At 40.2% G+C, this 24,267-nt stretch overlaps 1 protein-coding gene across 1 annotated transcript; it reads left to right on the top strand.

Moving 5' to 3' along the window:
* The first annotated feature begins 1,370 nt into the window (after window positions 1–1,370).
* On the top strand, window positions 1,371–22,896 carry LOC134218470 (alpha-tocopherol transfer protein-like). The gene is made up of 2 exons (XM_062697484.1): window positions 1,371–2,221; window positions 21,837–22,896. Exons 1-2 carry the CDS (start codon window positions 1,505–1,507, stop codon window positions 22,113–22,115), a joined length of 996 nt encoding a protein of 331 aa, XP_062553468.1. The 5' UTR covers window positions 1,371–1,504; the 3' UTR covers window positions 22,116–22,896.
* The last annotated feature ends 1,371 nt before the right edge of the window (window positions 22,897–24,267 follow it).

Raw genomic sequence — 24,267 nt, 5'->3', positions numbered from 1 at the left:
AAGTTGTCTTTACTGTCGGTATCGCAATATTTATTTTCAGGAGTAATAAAGTAAGAAGAAACTCCCCACCACGTTCGCATATCGTTCGCCAGATCAGGTTTTGTCTGGTTCTGGTTTTTGTTTAAAAATGTTCTGGAGCTTTGAACTTGTGCTGAGCGATGGAATATTCATTGTCGGGAAAGAAAATTGAAGTCAGGGCCACTATTTCAACAAAGAGACGCTCCTAACGTTACGTTTATGCACCTATAATAATCATACTTGGAATAAACAAAGTCGTTTCTTTGTCGTTGTAATTCCTTGCAACAGTGGAATGTCGCAATCTTCGTCCTAGAAGAAAGAAACTGCCAGTAATGCTAACCTTAACAGTAAGGCCTCTTCAGTCGAGTCAAGTTTATATATAATTGTCATAATATCATTTAATAGAAACTCTACTCACAGTAAAATCAAAACCTTCTACGCCGTTTAGAAGCGCGAAAAATCTCATAAACATTGCCCTCCGCTCGTTCTCAAATCGACTTCTTTAAAACATTCTTCATGCTGCCGTATCCTAACGGAACTATCAAATCTAACTTTCGCTTGAGTCGATTGGTATATAACACTATGGATCTCCGGGCCTCCTATCAAAAATTCGTTTTTGGAGTGATCATATATCTTTTCGGTACTTATATCTTCAGCTGTCATAAGACGAGTTTAGCACTAGTCCAATTAATTCCATCACACTGTAATCTTCACAGATACTTATTTCGACCTCAACTGTGAGGTTGTCTTCAATGTCTCGTACTTGACTGGACTTCTCAAGTAGAGTCAAGTCAAAAAATTTAATTGAAAAAAATGCGAAGTTTTCACAATTACAAAATTTTGCAGATATGTAATTTTAAAAAAATCCACAAGAGATAAAAAAAATCGAAATTGATCAATAAAGAGTTTAAAAAAATAAAAAATTTCTTTGGGAAAATATAAAAAAGCTATATAATTGATTTTCATGAACTTTCGCTTTTGAAGGAGGAGTCATCTAAATCCATCAGATTTCAAATAGAGGTTTGCATCCCATGAAACCCCTATTCGAAATTTCGATTTTAATAACATGATCGAGCAAAACTTATTGCTTAACTCCCGATGAGCTGTGCAAAAGAGCGATCGCATCTTGTTCTTGCTAAAACTCGATCGCATAGTGTAGTGGGGAAAACCACTTCACGACTCAATAGTCAACCCAAAAACGCCTCACATTTGGCAAGCGAAACGATGATGCGTTAGAGAAGAGGACCAGAGCTTAAGCCTATTGCAATTTTCCTGCCTGTTTTCGCTTCGCTCTCTACCGGCTGCTGTTGTCGTCTGGTTGGTTTCGGTTTCGTCGCACATAGAGGTGGGCCGGCTGAGACATTCGCCTTTGCAAGCCAAAGCGCGCCAATAGACCTTGCGTTGCAGTGATGTATTTTCAGTTACTTGGTGGCGGAACACGTTAACCACAAAGCGGTAGTTGAGTTTCGATCGTCACCGCGTCAAGATGACAGTGTCCTACGGCGTGGAAAAATGTCCCAAAACATTCGGCGAGTACCGTTGTTCTCTGTCTGAAGAGTATCTGCAGATGGCGAAGGAGCAACTCCGGGAAGATGACACTTTGCGGGAACAGGCTCTGGAAGCCATGCGTAATTGGATTGCGAAACATCCCTACATCAAGAAATGTCGTACCGATGCGCTGTTTTTGTTGCGATTCTTGCGCCAGCGGAAGTTCTCCATCCCACTGGCATGTGAAACGCTGGAGCGATACCTGGCGATGCGACAAACGTTTCCTCAGTGGTTCCAGAACTTGAGTCCCGAGCAACCGGATATGCGGGATATTTCAGCGGAAGGAGTCTTCCAGGCTCTGGGCTTCGACGCTAAAGGACGCATCGTGATTATTATCAAAGCGCGCTACTTCAACGTGGAGAAATATAATCTGATGCATCTGATTCGCTACCTGCACATGTACATGGAAGTGTTATCCTGCGACGAACGGATTCAGGTGACCGGGATTGTACTGATTATCGACTGTTTCGAAACGACGATGATGCACTTTACGCTGTTCAATTTAAGTGACATGAAGAACATGATGCCGTACATCAACCACCTGGTGCCGGTCCGTTGCAAGGAAGTCCACGTGTTGCGGCTGCCCAAGATGAGCGTCACGCTGGTGGATATTTTGTTCACATTCGTCAGCACCAAGATCAAGCATCGATTTTTCGTGAGTAACTCTTTTTGTTTCTATATTCGGTGCGAATTTGTATACATAAAAGTGTCACAAGTTGTGAACGAAAGTCTTCTGCAAAAATAAGTGATAAAAAAGGGATAGTTCTATCTAGTACTAATACCTACCTGGATACATGGTTGACTACAGCGTCAATTAATGCACCTATGCCAGGCATATTGTAGAGCTCCATAATTCAGTGCTAATATAGCTTCATAATTTGACAAGACACATACATCTGAGGAATTACATATCTTTGGGACGAAATTGTCGAATGTAGCAACCTACCATTAAAAAAAAAGTCAAATTAGGACATATTCTTAGCTGCATAGTTTGTTACGGTATAAGTTTTTGAAGTATTTATTAAATCACATACATACACACAGACATCACCTCAATTCGTCGAACTGATTCGATTGGTATATAACACTATGGGGCTCCGGGCCTTGTATAAAAACTTTGTTCGAGGCTGTGAATAAGTATGGTCAAGACTGTTAATTAAATAATGAATGATTTTATGTCATATGGTTCAAGTATGGACGAAGTCTTGTGTACAGGGAACTGGAGATTTCCCATTAATCTGTGAAATTTATCTCGAGTGCGAAATACCTTAGGGTTAATTATATTGAACTTATCGTATGTGCGAAAGAAAAATAAATAATGATAAAGCCATTGTTTTTATTCATTAGAATTCGCCTCTGTAGTGTAACTTTTCAAATTAATGTGCTGTTTTACCCGTAGTGAAAATTTCTATAGAATGTTATATAATTGCAATGAGGGGCATTTGAAAGCGGTCTGGGAGAAGGAATCAGTTATATGCAGAGCCTCAGTATGGACTCCTAACGCCCTGGCAACCTTTTTTTACTCAAGAAAATAAGATATGCAATATTTTATATTTAGAGAACAAATTGAATAAGAAACCTGGTACCTGAAAGTTTCTAATAATCTTCCTTTAGATTTTTTTTTAAATTTTGTAATATGTTTTGCCTGTTTTCAAAGTTAGTTGCAGGCCCAGGTTGGAAGTTCATAAAAACTGCTGGAAGTTCTTTAGCCATACATAAAGTACATCACGGAGAAGAGGTATGACAAAGGCAAGGGTAGTGGGTTCAAAATCAATATTTGTTTGAATACATGTTTGCTCTGTGATTTATGTAAGCTTCTGTAACCGCTGTTCAAATATGAATAAACCAGTAAGGATTGCTAAATTTCCCAAAAAAAAAAATCCAGACAAATCTTGAAATTTTTACAAATTTCTGGAAGATTCTATAAATTTACGAAATTTTATTCACTTACTAGTTTTACTGCCTTTCTAGCATTTAGCCAATACACCACCATTTTCTTTGTAACTACTGAGCGCAATGGTCGATTATCATCAAATTCAATAGTGATCCAATAGGCTGCATCCCGCATCTAATGAAATTTGTCGGGAGAAAATCTGTTGGGGATTTTTATATGAAGAGTTGGTCAATATGTTTCTTGGCTTTTGCTCACACATACACACGGACATGAAGACACTTGCTCAGCTAGTCGAGCTGACTCGATTGGATATAGCACTATGGTTCTCCAAACCTATAAAAAGCTTAGTGTTTGGAAAGAAGTAAAAATAAAACCCAACTCTGGAGTGGTTCAACTGATGATAGGATATGCTGCCGGAACTTTTCGTATAATCTGATCAATCCACCTGGCGGTGTTGATGCCTTTCTACTGTATTAGATATGCAAATGAAAATTTCGTGTTTTGCGTATAAGAAACAGTATTTTGTCCAAAACTTCTGAGCCCACGATCTCGATCTATCCAATTTTCAATAGCAAATATTGGGACAGTATTTCCCATGTCTGTATGTCTGTATGTCTATAAAATGTTGTACACACACATACAGACATCACCGCAGTCCGTCGCATTAACTTGATTGGTATATAACACTATGAATCGTTTTTTTTTGTAGTGATGCTATAGCCTTTACTTACACTTACTGTATGAGAAAGTTAGAAACATGAACTCTGAAGTCAGTCGGTGGTTAGAATGCACTTCTGGACAGTGTTGGAACAATGGTCGGAATTGCCATTGAAAACAGAGAAGTCAAGAGAAAAAAATCTAAATCTGAACCAATTTGGATTTGATTTTTATTTTAAGGTTGACTGCGTACCATTGTTTACACATGGTGACTTCTCATCGCGTTTTCTCTATCAAAGTCCTAGAATTTCGTCACGGTTTTGCGCAGTATGATCATACTCGAGACTCGAGCCACTAAAAGAACGCATTAGGGACGGTGCTATAAGAGCACTCCACAAAGTGGTAAAATTAATAAACGTGTAGAAAAAAAACTTTAGATCACTGACACTTTTTTTCCTAGAAAGCTAAATCATCATCACATCTGCCGAATCCAATAAACTGGCAGACAAAGTACCGGTTCTACAAGTGTCAAACCGATGTTGGTGATAAATCCAAACATGCACTACAACATGATGCATAAATTATGGCCATTTGAAGCTTGTTGAAGCATAATTTGGCAAAATAATTTAAATGACTACAGCGCCACTAGCATTCTAGTACTTATGCTTCTACTTGTCAAGACCACTTACTTACTTACTTATGGATCCTGTACATCTCCGGTTTTGCAAAAGGCCGACTTGAAAGATCTCCATCCTGAGCGTTGCCCGGCTATCGCTTTAACCTGTTGCCAGGTTAGATTACGGTCGACTTCTTTTATTTCTTTATTGAGGCTTCGCCGCCATGAGCCTCTGGGTCTGCCTCTGCTGCGATGTCCCGCTGGGTTCCAGTCTAATGCTTGTTTAAAGATTTCGTTTTCGCCCCTACGTAGAGTGTGGCCGACCCAGCCCCACTTCCGATCCCGAATTTCTGTTGCTATCGGCCTCTGGTGACAACGACGATGGAGCTCGTTGTTTGAGATCCAGTTGTGAGGCCACCAGGCCCGAATTATATACCGCAGGCATCTGTTAATGAACACCTGCAGCCGTTGAGTGTTCTCCACTGATACACACCATGTTTCGCTAGCATATAACAACACAGATTTCACGTTAGAGTTGAAAATTCGTATTTTGGTGCGTTCACTTATCTGCCTGTTTTTCCAGATATTTCTTAAACTCGCAAAGGCAGCCCTTGCTTTCTTGATCCTTGCGCCTATGACGATCTTGGTACCGCCGTCTGACGCCATTTGGCTACCAAGATATTGGAAGCTCTCAACATTCTTCACTGGTTGCCCGGCTACTGTGAAACTGGAAGGAGTCACCGTGTTTACGTCCAACGATTTGGTTTTGTTGACGTTGATGACTAAACCTGCCGAAGAGGAGCGCTCGGCAAGGTCGTTGAGCTTACTCTGCATATCAGAGCGCCGTTGCGCGAGGAGTGCAACATCATCCGCCAATTCGAAGTAATTTAGGTGCTTCATGGTTATAGGCTGCCATAACAGCCCGCGGTTTGGTTCACGGTCAATCGCATCTACCAGAATCTCGTCGATTACGATGAGGAACAGTAACGGTGATAGAATACATCCTTGCCTCACACCAGCTACGACCCGGATAGGGTCGGACAAGACCCCATTGTGCAGCACTCTACACGAGAAGGCCTCGTACTGTGCCTTGATGAGGCCGATAATTTTCTCAGGAACCCCTTGCGTCTCAGGGTGCCCCACATATTCTCGTGATTGAGGCGGTCGAAAGCTTTTTCGTAGTCAATGAATACCAAGTAAAGGGACTCTTGGAATTCGTTGACCTGCTCCAGAATGATGCGGAGCGTGACAATATGGTCCACACAGGATCTTCCGGCACGGAATCCGGTTTGCTGCCGCCGGAGAGTCGCATCGATCTTCTCCTGAATCCGGGCAAGGATAATTTTGCATAGAACTTTGAGAACGGTACACAGCAACATAATGCCTCGCCATGTATCGCATACAGTCAGGTCACCCTTTTTGGGCACCTTCACTAAGATACCTTGCATCCAGTCGACCGGGAAAGTTGCGGTGTCCCAGATATTACGAAATAAACGATGCAGTAGTTGAGCGGATGTCATGGGGTCAGCTTTGAGCATCTCGGCTGATATGCGGTCGACCCCTGGGGCTTTATTCGATTTCATGCTTTGGATGGCTGTTTGAATCTCTAGCAGTGATGGAGCTTCGGTATTGACGCGTGTTATACGTCGGATCCTTGGCAGATCATGCCGAGGTGGTGATGACCTGGCTGGCACTTGAAAAAGCTGTTCGAAGTGCTCGAACCAGCGTTTCAGCTGGTCAGTTGGGTCGGTCAATAACTGATCATTCGCGTCCTTCACAGGCATCGTTGCATTCATCTTCGCCCCGCTTAAGCGTCGTGAGGTATCGTAGAGGAGGCGAATGTCCCTGGTTGCGGCGGCTCTCTCTCCTTCGTCGGCCAGAGAGTCTGCCCACGCTCGCTTGTCCCGTCGACATGAGCGTTTTACTTCCTTCTCAAGAGTCGCGTATCGTTGACGGGCTAAGACTTTGGCTCCTTTGGTTTTCGATCGCTCTATCGCGGCTTTGGCTTCTCTTCGCTCCTCTATCTTTCTCCAGGTCTCATCGGTGATCCATTGTTTTCTCTGGGTGCGTAGTTCGCCCAGATTGTTCTCGCTGGTGGCGATGAAGGCATTCTTGATGGCGTTCCATTGGTCTTCCACGCTGCCACCTTCCGGAATATATGTAGCACGCGTCTCCAGTTCTTCAACGAAGGACCGTTTCACCGTGGCATCTTCCAGTCGGCGTGTGTTGAATCGTCGTCCAACTCTTTCCTCCTGCCGACGAATCAGCGCAGGCGTATTTCGCCGATGAGGAGGTGATGATCAGATGCGATATCGGCACTACGTTTATTCCGTACATCAAGAAGGCTCCGTTTCCATTTTTGGCTGATGCAGATGTGGTCGATTTGATTTTCTGTAAAGCCGTCACGAGAGACCCACGTGACCTAGTGAACCGGTTGATGAGGGAAGAGCGATCCCCCGATCACCATGTCATTATTACCACAAAATTCTGCGAACAGCTCTCCGTTTTCGCTAATTTCTCCGAGACCATGGCGTCCCATAATGCGCTCATGGTTCGAGTTGTCGGATCCGGTCTTCGCATTGAAGTCGCCCAAACAGACCCTTCGGAATTCTATCTACGACGGCATTGAGTTGACTGTAGAAGTTCTCTTTGTCTTGCAAATCGGCAGCATCGGTTGGCGCATAACATTGAATTATAGTAAGGTTTCGGACCCGTATTCTAAATCTGACAACGATTATCCTTTCACTTATAGGTTCCCACTTCATAAGCGCAGAGTGTGCCTGAGCGCTTAGTAGGAAGCCAACTCCGCGATGCCCGGGAGCGTGGTTCTCCAAAGTTTGGTCAACGGACTTCACTCAGTCCCAGGATCTCAAGCTTCATGCAGCGTGCCTCATTGGCAAGTTGTGCCAATTTTCCCTGCTGGGCTAGGGTTAAAACGTTCCATGTTCCTATTCGTGTCCGTTGTTTCGCGCTAAGATTCGTCGCCGTAAAATCAGTCCGTATTCTTTCATTATCGGATTCTCGAACAAATTGATGTTTCGGGAACAGTAGGTTGTTGGCCCAAGGTTCCCTATCCACCGGGATGGGGCTGCCATCTTAGGTATAGCTTCCGGGGAATAGCATTTCATACTCAGCCGCTGGATGCCAGAACAGACGATGTTGGAGCCACACCTCCTTGGTGAACAGACGCTCGATCAGTCGGGTCAAATTTGTTTAAAGTCCCACCCAACACCAGGACTAGGCTAGTGCGCTTTGAGCGGCACACGGTCGCTTTGATAGGGCCTGCTTGAGGACACATGCAGCAGAAGTTCAACAGAGCCCACTGTCGAACCCCACCACATCCTAGGCAGACCCAACAGGACGCACCCTCTCACTCTAGCTGATGTCAGAAGGACAACCAGAGCTTTGGCAACAAAAATCGCTTTCGGGTTTTCTCCTACGCTGTCTTAGGCTGATGACATACTGGGAGCGAAGAGAAGCGAAGCGAAGAGGTTGGAGATAAGCAAAGCGAAGTGAAGCGGCGATCAAAGCGAGCCATGACATACTGAAAGCGTTTTTCAGAGTGTTGATCTCGCAACAAATACAAGTGTAAAAACATGGATTTCAGCTATGGTAAAACTTTTTGGGCCATGTTTTATTCCTATTTTACGTTTGCTCCTATGGAAGATCCATTAATTACGTAACGGGAAATTTTCAACCTCCCCCCCCCCCCTACGTCACACCTTTTTTTATGAAATATCTGAAAATTTTGTATGGATCGTCACACTTCGCCGGCAATACCCCTCCCCCTTCAAGCTTTACGTAATTTATGGATGTTCCTCTCACAACATTTCTATACACTGAAGTTGAGAGATACGTACATCATGAAAACAACTTCCACAAAAATCGTTTTGTCTCGGCAACCTTTTTGAAAGACGGCGTAAACAAACGCAAATCCCAAAAATCCGCAGAAAAAAGGGAAACCATTTCCCACCAATGGCCGGCAAAACATTGGGCCAACAATTTCCTTATCTATCGGATTGTTCCCGAAGTTTTAATATGCGGACATAAGCAAAAATTGCGCAAACCCGATTTTCGTTGAAGTTGTTTTTTCTGCGGTTATCTAGATTTACGCAATTTAACGGGCTTTTCAAGATACACGGTACGTATCTCCCGCGTAAAAACCGACTCCAGTGTAAAATCAAATATCAAAGCGATTGAACACAACAATTTCTTTCGGTTCAAACGCGCATTACAGATGCGTGAAAAATCTAGTTTCGATGCCAATGAATCGCCTGCTTTGAGCGTAATTACAGCGGCACACTAGGAGTTAACTTTCTGAAATCAGTATGGCGAAAGGCATCTAAGGTTCGATTTCTCAAAATTAAGCACCTTCATCGAAAAAATATTTGGTAGGCGTAGTAGCGGACACCTTCCTACATAACCGGTACCAAATAGTTTTTCATGAAAAGTTCCTAATTTTGAGAAAACCCGCTTTAGATGTCTTTCGCCATACAAATTTCTTGCGGTTAACTTACGCTGGCTATTTGCGCATATACGATAGCGCCTGGAAGTGGAAGCGGCGAGTAGCAAATCAGCCACTGCCAATAATTCATTAGTTGACATCTGGCTGCATACGGTAAAAGGTGCGATGGGTCATTCCAGGGCAGAAAACGTAGGGTGAATCTTATGAATTTTCGTTACACCGATTCAAATCTTCCGATCTTTGTTACTCGATACGGATCCCATACCAACGAAGCTGTTTCCAGGATTGGACGTACCAACGCAACGTATAATGTATTGTATATGGGTCACGAAATTCTTTACTGATTTTAGACACAAACCCAAGTTGACGACGAGCTCGCTTTATGGGATAATTTGACCACCATTTTGTAGAGCAAACGTTCCATTTTGAATAGTATTGAAAAAGTGGTCAGGAATAACTAATAACTTGGAGAAAAAATATTTAAAGCTCTTTTTAGTGGAATGCATTCTACCGCCTAAGACGAGTTTAGTACTCTCCATTCTATTCCACTACGTTTTGTTATCTTTGCAGATACGTATTTCGACCTCAACTGTGAGGTCGTCTTCAGTGTCTTGTACTTGACTCGAGACGGTTTAATAACTTGGAGGTCGATACAAACACATATAAAAAAATATGTTTCTGGTTCCTCGGTTTTTTCTAGAAAGTAATTATCGTTATCCAGATTGCATTAGTCAATATTGAACAGAAACTGGTTTTATTTGCAGAACTGATGGCTTGCAGAACAGCTTGCAATACTATCTCAGATTTTCCAGTCGGTATGCTAAAATTTACGCTCTTCGACTGCCATAAAAGACTATATCCGCATCACTCGCTCAAGGTTAGCTACATCCCCTTCTTATACTATAATTTGCATCCCGGTGCGGTTCTCGTTTTGATGACAAAGAATCAAGACTGACATTGCATTTGAAGGCCACGCCAACAAGAACTACTAGCTTGCAAAAATGACAAGGCAAGATGTGGAAATATATCTAGATTTCATTATGGAAATGCAAATTCTAGGAATGAATGTTAATATATGATGAAAATCTTTTTAAGGATAGGATCCAATCTAAAACAGTGTACTGTTAGATGTTTGTTTGCCATTCATGCTATTCATAAAATGAATTAAAACGAACAGAAATCTTTTGGCCATCCATAAGCGAACAAAACAATCATACTTAGTTTGCGCCTTGGCATTTGCGTCACACATCAACCTTGATCTTCTGTCCTTGGTCGAACCATATTCTCACATTTCACGCTCCATCTACTGTACTCCAACATCAAGTGCCTAGTTAAGTACCTGTCGTGTTTCACTATGCATATAAACAACGGAATAATTGCGCATAAACTCTCTGTGGCACTGCTCCGTCAAAAGCAATCCAAAAAAAATCGAAAAACCACTTCATTCGTTGCATGAGAGAATCAACCCACAAGCATCCCCAATTGCTGTGGGTCATTTGGTAAATTATCGCTCGCCTCGCTGTGGCTGGTTACGACCTTCATTTGAACGCACTTTTCACCGCAATGCAAAACACCTTCGACCTACTGCCAAGCTCGACATCACCCGACGCTAACGGCACCCGGCATGGAGTTAATGTGTACGGTACGTACATGTTACCGAAACTAACGCAATCTTAGGATTTTGTAAGACCCAACCAGAGATGGTTTCTTTTTTATCCAAGAGCTTTGAGCCCAGACGGAGTTCGAACATTGCCGCAAGCTTTTTGTACCGCTGGCACTGTATCGATGATGAGGACGATTACGACACAATTGCCAAAGAACCGTACGTCGATTGGCTTATTGCAACTGCGAATCCACATCCACGCCCGACATTTAGAAGAAAAAAAATGAACGAGTAGCATTGAACAAACATGACCTTTTGTAATAAGCTTTCCAATCGTCATTTAAAGACATACATCTTAGAACCACATTGCGATGTGTGACAAGGTGTTGGCATTGACGCAATTACCAAAGGGTGTCGTACATACAAAAAAGATCATTTAGACATGTTTAATTTTGGGAAAAATAATAAATATGTTTGGTACGTTTATTAACGTAATTAAATCGTAAAAATCTCAATTCAATTTCAATCAATGGTTTTATATGTACATGTTATGGATTCATGCAGGAATAATCCTATTTGTAGATTAAATAACGCTGTAAATAGATCAAATCACACTTTTATAAGCAATCAGTTTAATTTATTTCCGGGTAATAAATATTTAATCATAATTAATGAAATTAATTGCAGATAGTAAAGATATGTCGATGGTGGAGCCGCCATTCAATGGTGCGGTTTTTGTTGAGTTGAGATTGTTTTCGATTTTTGTTTTTATGGCCTGCTCTACAGCGGTAGAGGTCTATAAATCATCGCGATTGTATCTAATAATGTTCAGGATGATATTGTGCACCATTCAATGAAATGACAGCTTCTGTTATTATTTTTCAAGGGTAGGAATCACAGATGAGCAAAATTTATCCGACTATGCAGGCACTCGACTTTCTGGACCAAGTTTATCACTCTACTCGCCACAAAACATAAAATTTCGTTGCATTCAAATGCGAAATCACCCTTCATTATTGTAAGTCCTCTATTGGTCCATTTATCATCCATGTGAGGAATTACCCGCGCAAACTGGTGTAATAAAAAAAACCGCTTTCAAGTCACTGCTTTGTGCGTCCGACTCATTCAAAACATATTAAGAACCACAGACGCTCATTACTGCAAGATCCTTGACCAATGCAATGCTGTTTGTTAGGTGAGATTTTCCTAAAAGTGTCGCTATTGGGCCATTGTCGCGCCTCAGCCACCCCATTTGTTGAGACAATGTGCACTGGAAGTGGAGAGCTATGGCACACGTAAGCCCACATACTTTGAAGTTGTTTCATTATTTGGCCACCGAAGCGCGACAAACCGCACACTCCAGATGAAGGTTAGAAGTGTGTTTGTTCGGCGGATGAAGGGCTTTGACATGGGTGACGATTTTGGTGGCGGTGGTGAGAGCAGCTTGACCTTAGCCACGGTTACGAATAGTTATGGCACGACGCATGGCAAGTCAAAGGTCGTGAAATTCAATTGAATGAGTTATTGTTGTCATGACATCCATTCTCAAGCTATTAAAATACTTAGTCCTTCAGAACAGCTGATTGAAAATAAAAACTGCATGCAGATAGATTCTCCTATAGTGATATGTAATACTTATTAGTATTTAGATATTTCAGATTTTAATAATCTTAATTTTAGTTTAATGGTTAGTTGCATTTGGACGCTATGAAGAAAATAATATATCGACAAGGTTGTTGTTGTCATCATAACTTCTAAATGGAGGAACTGACCCTAATAAAATTTCAAACATATTACATTCTTTGCTTATTGTAACTCATTGCAACTAAGTTGAATGGTAAAAGATTTTTGGGAGCTATTCTTCCAATAAAAACCATGATTAATCCACCTAGCGGTGTTGGCTCTTTTTTCGTGCAAAAAAAATGCTAAAAAAATATGAGCGAGTAAGGATAGAAGTGTGTTTGTTTGGCTGGTTAGGCTGGTGGTGGCGAGAGCAGCTTGATTTATAGCAATGAGTTAGTCGAACATAGGGTGGTCTTACCGGTAGTACCGAAACCGGTATTACCGGTCAATTTTGAGTACCGAAAATACCGGTAGAGACGGAAAATACCGGTATTTTTGGTATTACAAATTTTGCTGTCAGTATAAAACATCTCGAATAGTTTTCTAATTGGGAAAGTTTTTTGATCACCGTACATGACTCAATCATTATTGATTTATTGGCATTTATCGGTGAGTACAACATCTAAAGCTCAAAGTAAGAGGGAGCGCAACAATGAAGAACAGTATGGATAGGTGTCACAAGCGAGCGACGAGTATGAAGCGAACAGAAATTGAAATTTTAGTAGAGGGCCAGTTGTGAGAACAGCATTGTTGAAATCGCTGTTATTCTGCCTAACGTCCACCCAGGAACGGCTTGGTTTTCACCTATATATATATATATATATCAGCTTAAGAATCACCGTACAAGAAACACTTACAACAATTGAATGCGCGCATGAATGAACCTTTGCACATGTGAGTATAATTGACAACGTTCACGCTACAGCAAAAATTGATCATCATTGTCATTAATCATACGTGTTGCTTCATTTTCTTAGCCATCCGTCAAATTGCCAATGACTTTTTTCTTCAATGAACATTGTTTATAGCGTCGAAACTTTCGAAACCGCAATATATGAAATTGCGAAAGAAGAACGTGCCGTAATAGTTCTCTTCCGAAGATCATCTGTGAAAAAATATGTCTGCAAAAAATATGTCCGTTCTGGATTTGGAAAAGAACTCGTACTGATGACTGATACTAAGACATGCTGGAATAGCATGTTATCCGTGCTCGAACGGTTCCATGAGCTGAACTGCCCATGATCGCATATTTGTAACACTCGCATTTTTGTCCATTTTGTTCAGAAAGGTCAATTTACTGTATCTAATCCTACAACAGTAAAAGAGGCTTTACTATCTTGCTTTCCTGTGGTAAGCTGGAATTGACTGAGTTTGTGGGGAGATTGGACAAACGATTTACAAAATCAACCAAAATGCAAATGTTACAAATATGCGATCATGGGCAGTGAAGGGGCCTGTTAAAAAACGGATCGTTTTGAAGCTTCAATCCAAATTCAACTTCAGTGATGATTTTTTGGCGGTAGGTGAAATAATTTAAGCCTTCGAACCTGTTCAATATGCTCTGGAATTACTATCCCGTGAGTTCTGCATTCTATTTGCAGCCGACGTGACATTCCAATTTATGTTTGAGTAATTATTATATCAAGCCATAGAAAATGCCCCCAACTTATTCGATGCTCTCGACGATCAGAACACGTTTATTATTATGCTTATTTAAATAATATTGCAAGAAAACAGAAACGATTTTGGCATTTTCTTCAAGACATTTACAGCCCCTTTGATTAAGCAAGCGGATGAGATCTTGAAGCGTCTAATTATTCCTGATGTGATCGTCGAAGCTGAGACAACGATAACACATGATGTATCGTACGAAGAAGATGCCTCTATGGATATTTTTTCTGGTACATCAATTAAAGAACAACTCGTAATGAGCTGTAGCAGAGCAAAACATGTCTTGCCGGTGGGAGCTACATTGATACCAGGATCCTTGCAATCAATCCGTAGAGAATTCTCCTACTATAAATATGAAGGGTTTAAGGGCAAGTACTTGACTCAGATTTTCAACGCTCTGAATTTAGATTGAGAACTAAATCACTCAGTATGGTATTTGTCAAAAATGTCCAAAAACGACCACCCTACGAACATTACTTACTAGATCAGAGCTTCCCAAACTTTTGGGTATGTGACCCACCTAGCAAAATTCTATATGTCTCGCGACCCACCTATGAAAAAATGCATTTTGCCAAGTAGTATTAAAAATTATTTGAATCAGAATGTCAACTGTTTCGGCAAGTTTTACAAAAAATATACACGTTACCTTCATGTACAAATGCATAAAATAACAAACATTATATTGTTTGTCAAAATGTTTTTATTTTACTTCATTAAGGGGACAGCATTGAGGCATGAATGCTTTCTAAAATAGGGTGGTTATGAATATTTAAAATAAAATGCGGTTTGAACTTGAAATTATGTTCATGAAAAAATTATCAAAAGGTTCGGCATTCGAGCTACAATTAATATTTGTTCTACGCGACCCACCAACAATCAGCTCGCGACCCCCCTGGGGGTCGGGACCCACAGTTTGGGAAACCATGTACTAGATACTTGATGGGCTACAGCTCTTCGATGAACCTACGCCGAATGGAGTATCATTCTCCACTGGACTCGATCCTGGGCCAATCGCTTCCAGTCGCCCTGAACATTGAGCGCCCTCAGGTCCTCTTCAACTGCAAAAAGCCATCGTGTAGCGGCCTTCCACGAAGCCTGCGGCCTCTTCCGGGTTCTCTACTAAATATTATCTTCGTTTGACGTTCTTCCGGCATACGAACAACGTGACCAGCCCACCGTAGTCTGCCGTGTTGAATAAGCTTAATAATATCCAGCCCTTTATACACCTGGAACAACTCGTGATTCACGCGACGCCGCCAGATACCGTTTTCCTGTTTACCGCCGAGTATTGTCCGAAGCACCTTACGCTCAAACACTCCGATAGCTCTCCGATCAGCCTCTTTTAACATCCATGTTTCATTGCCGTATAAAGCCACCGGAAGAATCAGAGTAGTATACAGCGCGAGTTTTGTTTCCGTTTGCAGCCTACGGGACTTAAGCTAGTTACGGAGTCCGTAATAAACCCTATTTGCAGCTGCAATATGCTTTTTCACATCGCGGGTAACATCATTATCGCCACGTTCACTCCAACCTTCTGCAGTTCACGAGCCAGAAGGCTCACTCGTCCAGGTTCATTTAGGGTCCTGACATTCCAGGTACCGACTTTCCAATCATAGTCCTTATTTCGTTGCCGGGTCGGTTGCCAAAAATAACGTTCTCTTTTTCTTCTATCTCAATTTTTCGTGGTATTTGAGGGGCTTCAGTAAGCTACCTTACCGGGGTCGCGTTACCTACATCGCGCTGGTGGGGCACCCACCTTAGGTATAGCTGACGCGATACAGCATTTCGTTGCTCAGCTGCTGGGTACCTGGCAGACGCTGTTTGAGCCGCATCTCCTGGTGAACAGACGCTCGAGGCGTACCTTCTCACTCTAGCTGATGTCAGAAGGACAACAGTGCCCAGGCTGCCCTTCCAGCTAAGTACACAACCCTTAGCTGGCGGTCTTTTGTCATCGACCCGTGGAAACGTGAGAAAGGAACTTGTGGGGACCAGAGCTCTGTTGGGCGCTCCTTCTTTGATGTCAACCTACCATTTTGCAGCCATTAGGGACGGAAAATGTTAGTTCGTATCATTTGACTAATCTGCTGAGAATTTTTAAAGAAGTAATTTTTGATTGGTGTTCTTGAACATATAACACTTAAATGATTCTGTATATTGAATGTGAGACATGAGAGCGAGATTGTCAATACTTTACAAGATTTCTCTAAAGTTATTTCACATGATTTTTAACACTTCCGTAGCAGATTTCAGATTTAAGGGGTTACACATTTAAGGGGTTACACATTGCGTGTTTTTTTTGGTAGTAATTTGAATGATTATTAGTAAAAGTAGTAATTGAAATTTTATTAATTTTTTTTCTTGAAGAACATGGGGGACCATAAAAACACCCAAGTTAGGCAATCAGAAAGGATTTCCCCGCAGGGGCGTTTTTTATCTTCGATAGTCGGCCGAGAGTACGATAAAGACAAAAAAGATTCGAAAGGACACTATTTATAATTATTGTGTTTATGATTTAGGAACAATTCGTGGCATTTAAGATTTAATATACCGTCAGTGAGGATGGCAGTGGGCCAAAATGTGATATGTTCCAAGAAAAAGTTGAAAAGTTCTGGTAGTTAACCTGGGAATCAAGTTTTTATTAGTTTGGTACGATCTTGAATATTAAATTTACCATTGTGTAAAGAAAAAATATAGAATTAGGCAAATTCTTCAAAAATATACATAGGTCAAAATTGGCCCATTCTCAATTTTAATATTCTTCCTAACGGTTTAAAGTTTTCATGAAGATTCATAACAGTTTATGAGATATTAAGAGTGAACATTTTTTCCGTTTCTGCCCCAATATTATCACCTACTGTAAATTATCCGTACAACAAGACAGATTTATATTTATTTTTTGTAACAAATTAAAAAAATCAGCATCCATGGCATGTTATTGTACATGAACCAAACTGACTTTGTTCGCTTAAAAAAGACCCCAGTATTCTGAGATATATGCCTTCAATAGTGTAGAAAAAAAAATCACAATGGCCGACCATTTTTATATACATGCTTTTCAGATATTGTCGACGATTGTGACATGATTTCAAATGTCTCGGTAATATTTTCGGTGTTTTTTCTGGCTGTTGTTTTCAAGATGGACCATACCAAATGATAAATTCAATTTAAAACCGGTGAGTTAGAAGACAATTCCTTTTTGTTCGAAAAAAAAAACAGAAAAAAGCATTCACAAAGAATAAAAGATTTTTTTTAACATGAGAATACTGAGATATGTATTTTAACATTAACTCATATTTTAACATGAGAATACTGAGTATTCTCAGAATATACATCTGTTACAGCCTGCTGAGTTGTTATGCTCATAGAGCTACTGATTCAGCTCATTGTTGTTTTTTTTTTGCGCTGTAGAAGCAAGCTGTCAAAATCTGTAGGAATAATTTGCAGACACCCTGTAGGCCCAATATAATCAACGACGGTATTTTAAAAAGGAATATAGTCGACGGCACTCGTAGTTTTGTTATAACTGAGCGATGATTCGATCCCATTTAGCGCTGGTGGCGCAATTATTCATTGCTGATTTTGATTCATGTATGAAACAAAAAATAAGTTTCTCGGGGAAGGGTCATTTGGCCGAAACCCATTTGGCCGAATGCCACTAGGCCGAAAGTTGTTTGGCCGAACAGACCATTAGACCGAAAGTCATTTGGCCGAATGGGTTGTTTGGCCAAAAGGGTTGTTTGGCCAAAAGGGTCGTTTGGCCGAAAGGGTCATTTGACCGAAAGGGTCATTTGGCCGAATGGGTCATTTGGCCGAAAGGGTCGTTTGGCCGAATGGGTCGTTTGGCCAGAAGGGTCATTTGGACGTCTCACTTCTCACTGCTTATTTCTCACTTCTTACTTTCAAAAAAGAGGACCGTAAAGTGAGTAGTGAGACGTCTCTCTTTTCATTTCTAATTTCTCACTTTTCAATAAAGTATTCGGCTAAATGACCCATTCTTTCAAACAACCCTTTCGGCCAAACGACCCTCTCGGCCAAATGACCCTCTCGGCCAAATTAGCCTTTCGGCTTGATGACCCTTTTGGCCAAATGACCCATTCGGCCAAACGCCCCTTTCGGCCAAATGACTCTTTAGGCCAAACGACCCTTTCGGTCAAATAACCCTTCCGGCCAAATGACCCTTTCGGCCTAATGACCCTTTCGGCCAAATGACCCATTCGGCCAAATGACTCATTCGGCCAAACAACTTTTTCGGCCAAACGACCCTTTCGGCCAAATTAACCGTTTCGGCCTAATTACCCTTTCGGCCAAATGACCCATTCGGCCAAATGACCCATTCTGCCAAACGACTTTTTCGGCCAAACGACCCTTTCGGCCAAATGACTCATTCGGCCAAACGATCGATTTTCAGATATAAGCTTTGCGAATTTTCGGAATTGTTAAATTTTATTCGATATTTATTAAAAGTATTACTGAGAATTTTCCTTTCAAATGTGTACGGATATTCAGATATTCAGAATAGTCGTTCTTATCGTTATAATGAGAAACGCATACAAGGTGCCGTATTGCTTGTGTATAACGGTATCATACCTTCTACTTCTTTCCTCCCGCTTTCTTCCTTCTACTTTCTTCCTCCTTTATTATTCCTTCTTTCTTCTTTTTTTCTTTCTTCTTTCTTTCTTTTCCCTTCTTCTTTCTTTCTCCTTCCTTCTTTTTTCTACATTCTTCTTTATTTCTCCTTCCTTCTTTCTTTCTTCTTTCTCCTTCTCCTTTGATTCTTTCATTTTTCCTTCTTCCTTATTTGTTTTTCTTTCTTCTTTCGTTCTTCGTCTTTTTTCCTAATCACATTTCACTCTTCTCATTTCTCACTACTCACTTCTCACTTTCCATTTCTCACTTCTCACTTCTCACTTTCACTTCATACTTCTCATTTCTCACTTCTCATTTCTCACTTCTCATTTCTCTCTTATCATTTCTCATTTCTCTCATCTTATTTCACACTTCTCATTTCTCACTTCTCATTTCTCATTTCTCATTTCTTATTTCTCATTTCTCACTTCTCACTACTAAAGTCACACTTTTCACTTCACTTTCAATTTTGGGGAAAAAAATGTCCAAGGGGGGGGCCCTGGCAAGAAACAATGTTTTTTCAATAGAGTAGAGTGGGGCAAGAGTACGCACTTAGTTTTCAATCGATCATGTGGCCCTTATGACGCAAGCTTCTTCATATCAAATCAGTGTCGATGATTCATATACTCTTCCTTTATGTTACCCAGTGGAAAAAATATTGAAATGATTGAGATTCGTTTCAGTAGAACCCTTATTGCAAGACAAGTGAAAAACGCACTCTTACCCCACCGGTGGGGTAAAAGTGCGCATCGGGTGGGGTAAGAGTACGCATTTATCCAATCATGTGCTTTAAGTATATATTAACACAAATAAGAGTTAATAACATTTGATTGATGTTTAATGAGCATATATTAGGGAATGTTTAAAGATTACGTAACTCTTGAAGGGGGAGGGGGTCCTAAAAATGTGCACTTTCATACGAAAAACCATTGTTTTTTATATATACAAAAAACTACAGAGGTGAAAATATATATAAGGTTTCGCGTGGCGTATACAAAGGCATTTTCCTTAAAGAAAGTCCACCAATCACGTAACGTAAAATTTGACTATTTCATCACCCCTCCCCCTATCTTACACTATTTGTATGAATCCTCTAAAAATTATATGGATCGTCACACATCTCGCAACCCCTCCCAGCTAAACGTTGCGTAATTTGTGAATGTTTCTTTTGATTAAATGAAATTATCATTTAGATGAAATTGTGTTTTCGTACTATGTTTAGGTGTACAATAAGTCCTAATACAATTTCATTATTTCGCTTCAGTGCTTTGTTCGCTAAGTCCTTTCTATCACCGAATTACTTCAACTTATCCTAAAAACTTGCGATAATTTCAAATTCTGTCCCTTTTTTCTTAGTTGTGGATCTTTACGCTTTGGAAGAAGTATTATTTCGGCCGGAGATACGGGTTTAACATCATAACTTGAAGATTCATATGCGTACTCTTGCCCCACCGGTTCCTGCATACTTTTACCCCACAGTCCCAAAAATTATTCAAGTAATGGTTTTGACTTCTTGAAACCCCAACCGGATTGGTGTTCTGTACCATAAAGTACTCTATACAATAGGTTATCGGAATGGTATAATGTTCACCTGATTGAACGTATATATGGTAATGAAATACTAGTTGCGGAAATCCAATTATTTTTAGCAAAATGACCAAAAAGTTATCTAACTCCATATCTCCCTTGTTGTTTACTCAAATCGTTTACAATTACACATGATAATAGTTGGCCAGAATACCTGTCAAACTGATGCAGTGCTGCTAGTTTATCTTTTTTTATTACTTAAAAAAATCGAAAGCGTACTCTTACCCCACGCGCACTCTTGCCCCACTCTACTCTAACTCTGGAACGCAATGATCGATCGAGCCAACTATACCGCAATCCGCGTCGATTGCAACGTGTGGCGAGCAAATCGGATAATGCTTAGTTCCAAAAAGTGTGTCTCACATTTCTGTACACAGGAGCATCCCAACATGTTGATGCTTATCAAACTTCACTTTTTTTTAATTCGTCACTTAATTAGTCAAAACTTAACACTCATCGTGATTTTTACCCGGATAAAATATCCAAAAATAATTTGCAGAGCGAATGTAAACATCGGCACCGGTAGCAGCAAACTAATGATTAGGGTGGTTCAAAAAATAGATTTCGCTCCGCCACGATCAGTCGATTCTGTTTCATATTCTGGGTATCTACAAGAAGTTTCGACTGATTGATTTGGATTGGGACTGTTTTGGCCGTTTCAGGCTTGTATATTTGGATGGGGAGGTTAAGTTTTTCATTGCCTACTGATTTTGGCGCTTCCTCATTGGGCGAGAGGAGAATTCATGTGATCGCATATTGATTCGCCATCGTTCCAACAATTAGTTACACCCAGGGTTTGGCTTTGTTCTCGCTTATTTTATGTTGGGGACCATATTTTTTCCGCAATGCTGTGTAAATCAAGTTGAAATGCATCATCAGAAACGGTGCATTATTTAAAGAAATTTATCATGGGTTATAGCCCCCCGAATCAGTCCATGATCGTAACAGCCTCCAAAAACCGTCTCTCACGGTGTGCTACATATCAAGAGTGTATATAGACATGATAAGTGAGAGATTTTTTCATTCAACTTTGGATTTAAACCCTGGTTACAGCTAAGCCTAAAAATACTTGAACGAACTACAATATTCTATTTTATACAATATCTGCATAAAAACTTCACAAGCAATGCTAACTACACAACGCAAATCCCGCAAATCGCACAGTTTAAATTTATTTCGATTTAAGAAACAGTAACATTGATTAAATGTTGCATTTATTTGAATGCTTCAAATATGTGCATGAAAATAGATTTAAAATCACATCGGTACCTATATTTAGATCAATGGGTTTATCTGAATCCAGCCGTCTCATGTTTGATCATGCGACTAACAACCAATTAAGCATAACATGACAATCAACGACATTTGACCATCACCTTGCAACAGATTTCTCACATTGTTGTCAATCAGCGATATCTGCGACCAGACAGTCGCACACGCTAATAATGCTTACTTAACTAATTAAACCACAATAAAACGTCACACAAATGTAATTAATTAATTAATTTCGCTACCTTTTCCCCTGCAGTTCCACAAAACCTTGATCGACGCCAAAAAGCACCTGGACAAGTCGCTGCTTCCGTCGGACCTCAATGGCACCAACGACTCCATGGAGATGTCGAATGGCTTCCACAAACTGGTTCGCGAGTCGGAAGAGGAGCTCGCGTTGCTCGATCAGATGGAGATCGACGTCACCAAGTACACAGCCCTGTGGAACCAGAACCATCCGGCAGCCGGGGGCTGCGGCAAAGAGACCGAAATCGAAAGCGGCATGGTGGGCAGCTTCCGTAAGCTGAACATTGATTAGACGGCGCCAAGTTAGTCGTTATTAGGATTTGAGTACTTGGTTACAGGCTTGGAAGGGAATGCTTTTGTATAATCCAGGCCTCTGCGTAAAAGTGATAGTTATGTAAGAATGGATGTGCGAAATCTAGTTTGAATGTTGAATCTCTCGGTAATCGGTGAATTACGAAGATGCAAGAAAGGCAAAAGGTGAAGAATACACGGTTGGATCGTTTGCATAGTTTTAGCCAAAACTTGTTTTCTTTCAACAAATTTACATTTCCACCAAAATTTTTGCAACTCTTGTTTTGGCAATCGCTGACTGGAACCATAATGGTGTGAATCACATTTCGCAAACTTTTGTGATTATGCAGAAGAACAGGTTGTCTTGAATTCGAAACTATTGCATTGCAGTTGGGGACAAGAATGTAGAATAGGTCACCAATCGAAGTTACACCGTGCAATTAGAGAGTTGTTCAGCCACTCACAAATGAAACCAGTTTTTCATACTGTCTATTAGAATGTAAGGAATTCCGTGTTATGTATGATATGCTTTAGTATTGAACAATACATGAGTGAAAAATGGAGTGAATATTAATAGGAACTGTCGCTACTGGTTCTGTTTTTCTCAGAATTCATGAACCACATATGTCAATGGTAAAAATAAATCCGTAATCTGTGGTAATGGCATGATTTCTCAAAACTGATATTATTAAAAAAGAAAAGAAAAACACATGAAGTTTATTGGCTATAGAAAGGCTATAGAAAATTTGAACCTAATGTCATAATAAACCTATTCAGCCCTATTTTTTTATTTTTGTCTATTTCAACAAAAAGAAAGAAATATCCAGTGGTAAATAAAAAAAATCGTGAGCTTTACTAGGATAAGATATGACTTCTGTCAAATTGGTGAGCATGTGCACTATTTAAATGATTTTTATTTTCTATATTTCTCACAACGCCTTTAGTAGTAGTAGCAAGCATCTGAGGACAGTGAATTAGTACCGGAAAAGTCGATTAGAAGATTGTTATCCGTCCAAGTATCCATTACACGTTTTCATTGCATATCTAATCTAATGTCATACTCGCGCAGCCAACTCTGGAAAGCATAATGGAAAATGACGGATTCTAAATTTCTTCATTAATAATGAAATGATTCTTATTGCATATTGAATAAAAGCAAAATAATATTTATTAGAACGGACCTTAAGTCAAAATAGTTTGTGAATCAGTATCAGATGAAATCCATGGAATAACGCTCTACCACGCACAGGCTTTCGCCTTACACCATACTGCCCATGATCTCATAGTTGACGTAACAACCATTACACTTTCGCCATGTATTTAGGATGATTTAGGGACGAACATCGCGAATCTGTAACATTCCAACCCGTAAAGACTTGAAACATGCCACTCATTGGTATCACAGCGGTTGAATTACCGTTGTTAATAAGTTAAGTGTTAGTAAGTCAAATTCGCTGAAATTTTGAATCAACTATGGCAGTGGTCCCCAGCATGCTTACTATATAGGGCCGCATAGCAATTTTGAACTGTTGAGGCGGGCCGCAGTACATTTGCATGATTTGTTTTTCATTTCATTTAAAATTTTACAGCTTATTCTAAATGATTTTTCATATCTATTTCACATTTCAATAAAATTTATTGCGATGAATCTTCTTCAAATGACATACTTGTAAAACATTTTTTTCTACGGGTTTTATCACCGTAGCTGAAATTTTGTTGATACTAACAGATTCTTCTGTGGTAGCGGACTTGACTCGAGAAAAATCTTTTCGCAACAACATGTTTTAGCATGCTCTGCAGAACATATATTAATCTCTTTTCCCAAATGATCTTATATCGTCCGATTCTAAGATTCGGAATTTTCACTATACACAAAAGTAACGATTCCTTAACCTCATTCTATCGGTTCAAGGACTTTAAATATGCAAAATTTATACTCGTGGAATGCATGGAATGAAAAAACTGATAATTTTATTTTCTATTTGGGCAGTCAAAATATTGAAATATCTCTTTTCTGTGTCATTGAACAGATTTTGAAACACCATTGATCATAACTTTTCATGTCAAATAACGGCAAATATATTTTAAAACAGGTGAACTTGCCAGTAGTTTTGAATAGAAATCGAATAAATCTGAATTCCGCATTCATGTTT

Source organism: Armigeres subalbatus, chromosome 2, assembly GCF_024139115.2.
Source record: "Armigeres subalbatus isolate Guangzhou_Male chromosome 2, GZ_Asu_2, whole genome shotgun sequence".
NCBI lineage: Eukaryota > Metazoa > Arthropoda > Insecta > Diptera > Culicidae > Armigeres > Armigeres subalbatus.
The sequence above is the reverse complement of the archived record's forward strand: the minus strand, read 5'-3'. Positions and strand labels throughout refer to the sequence as shown.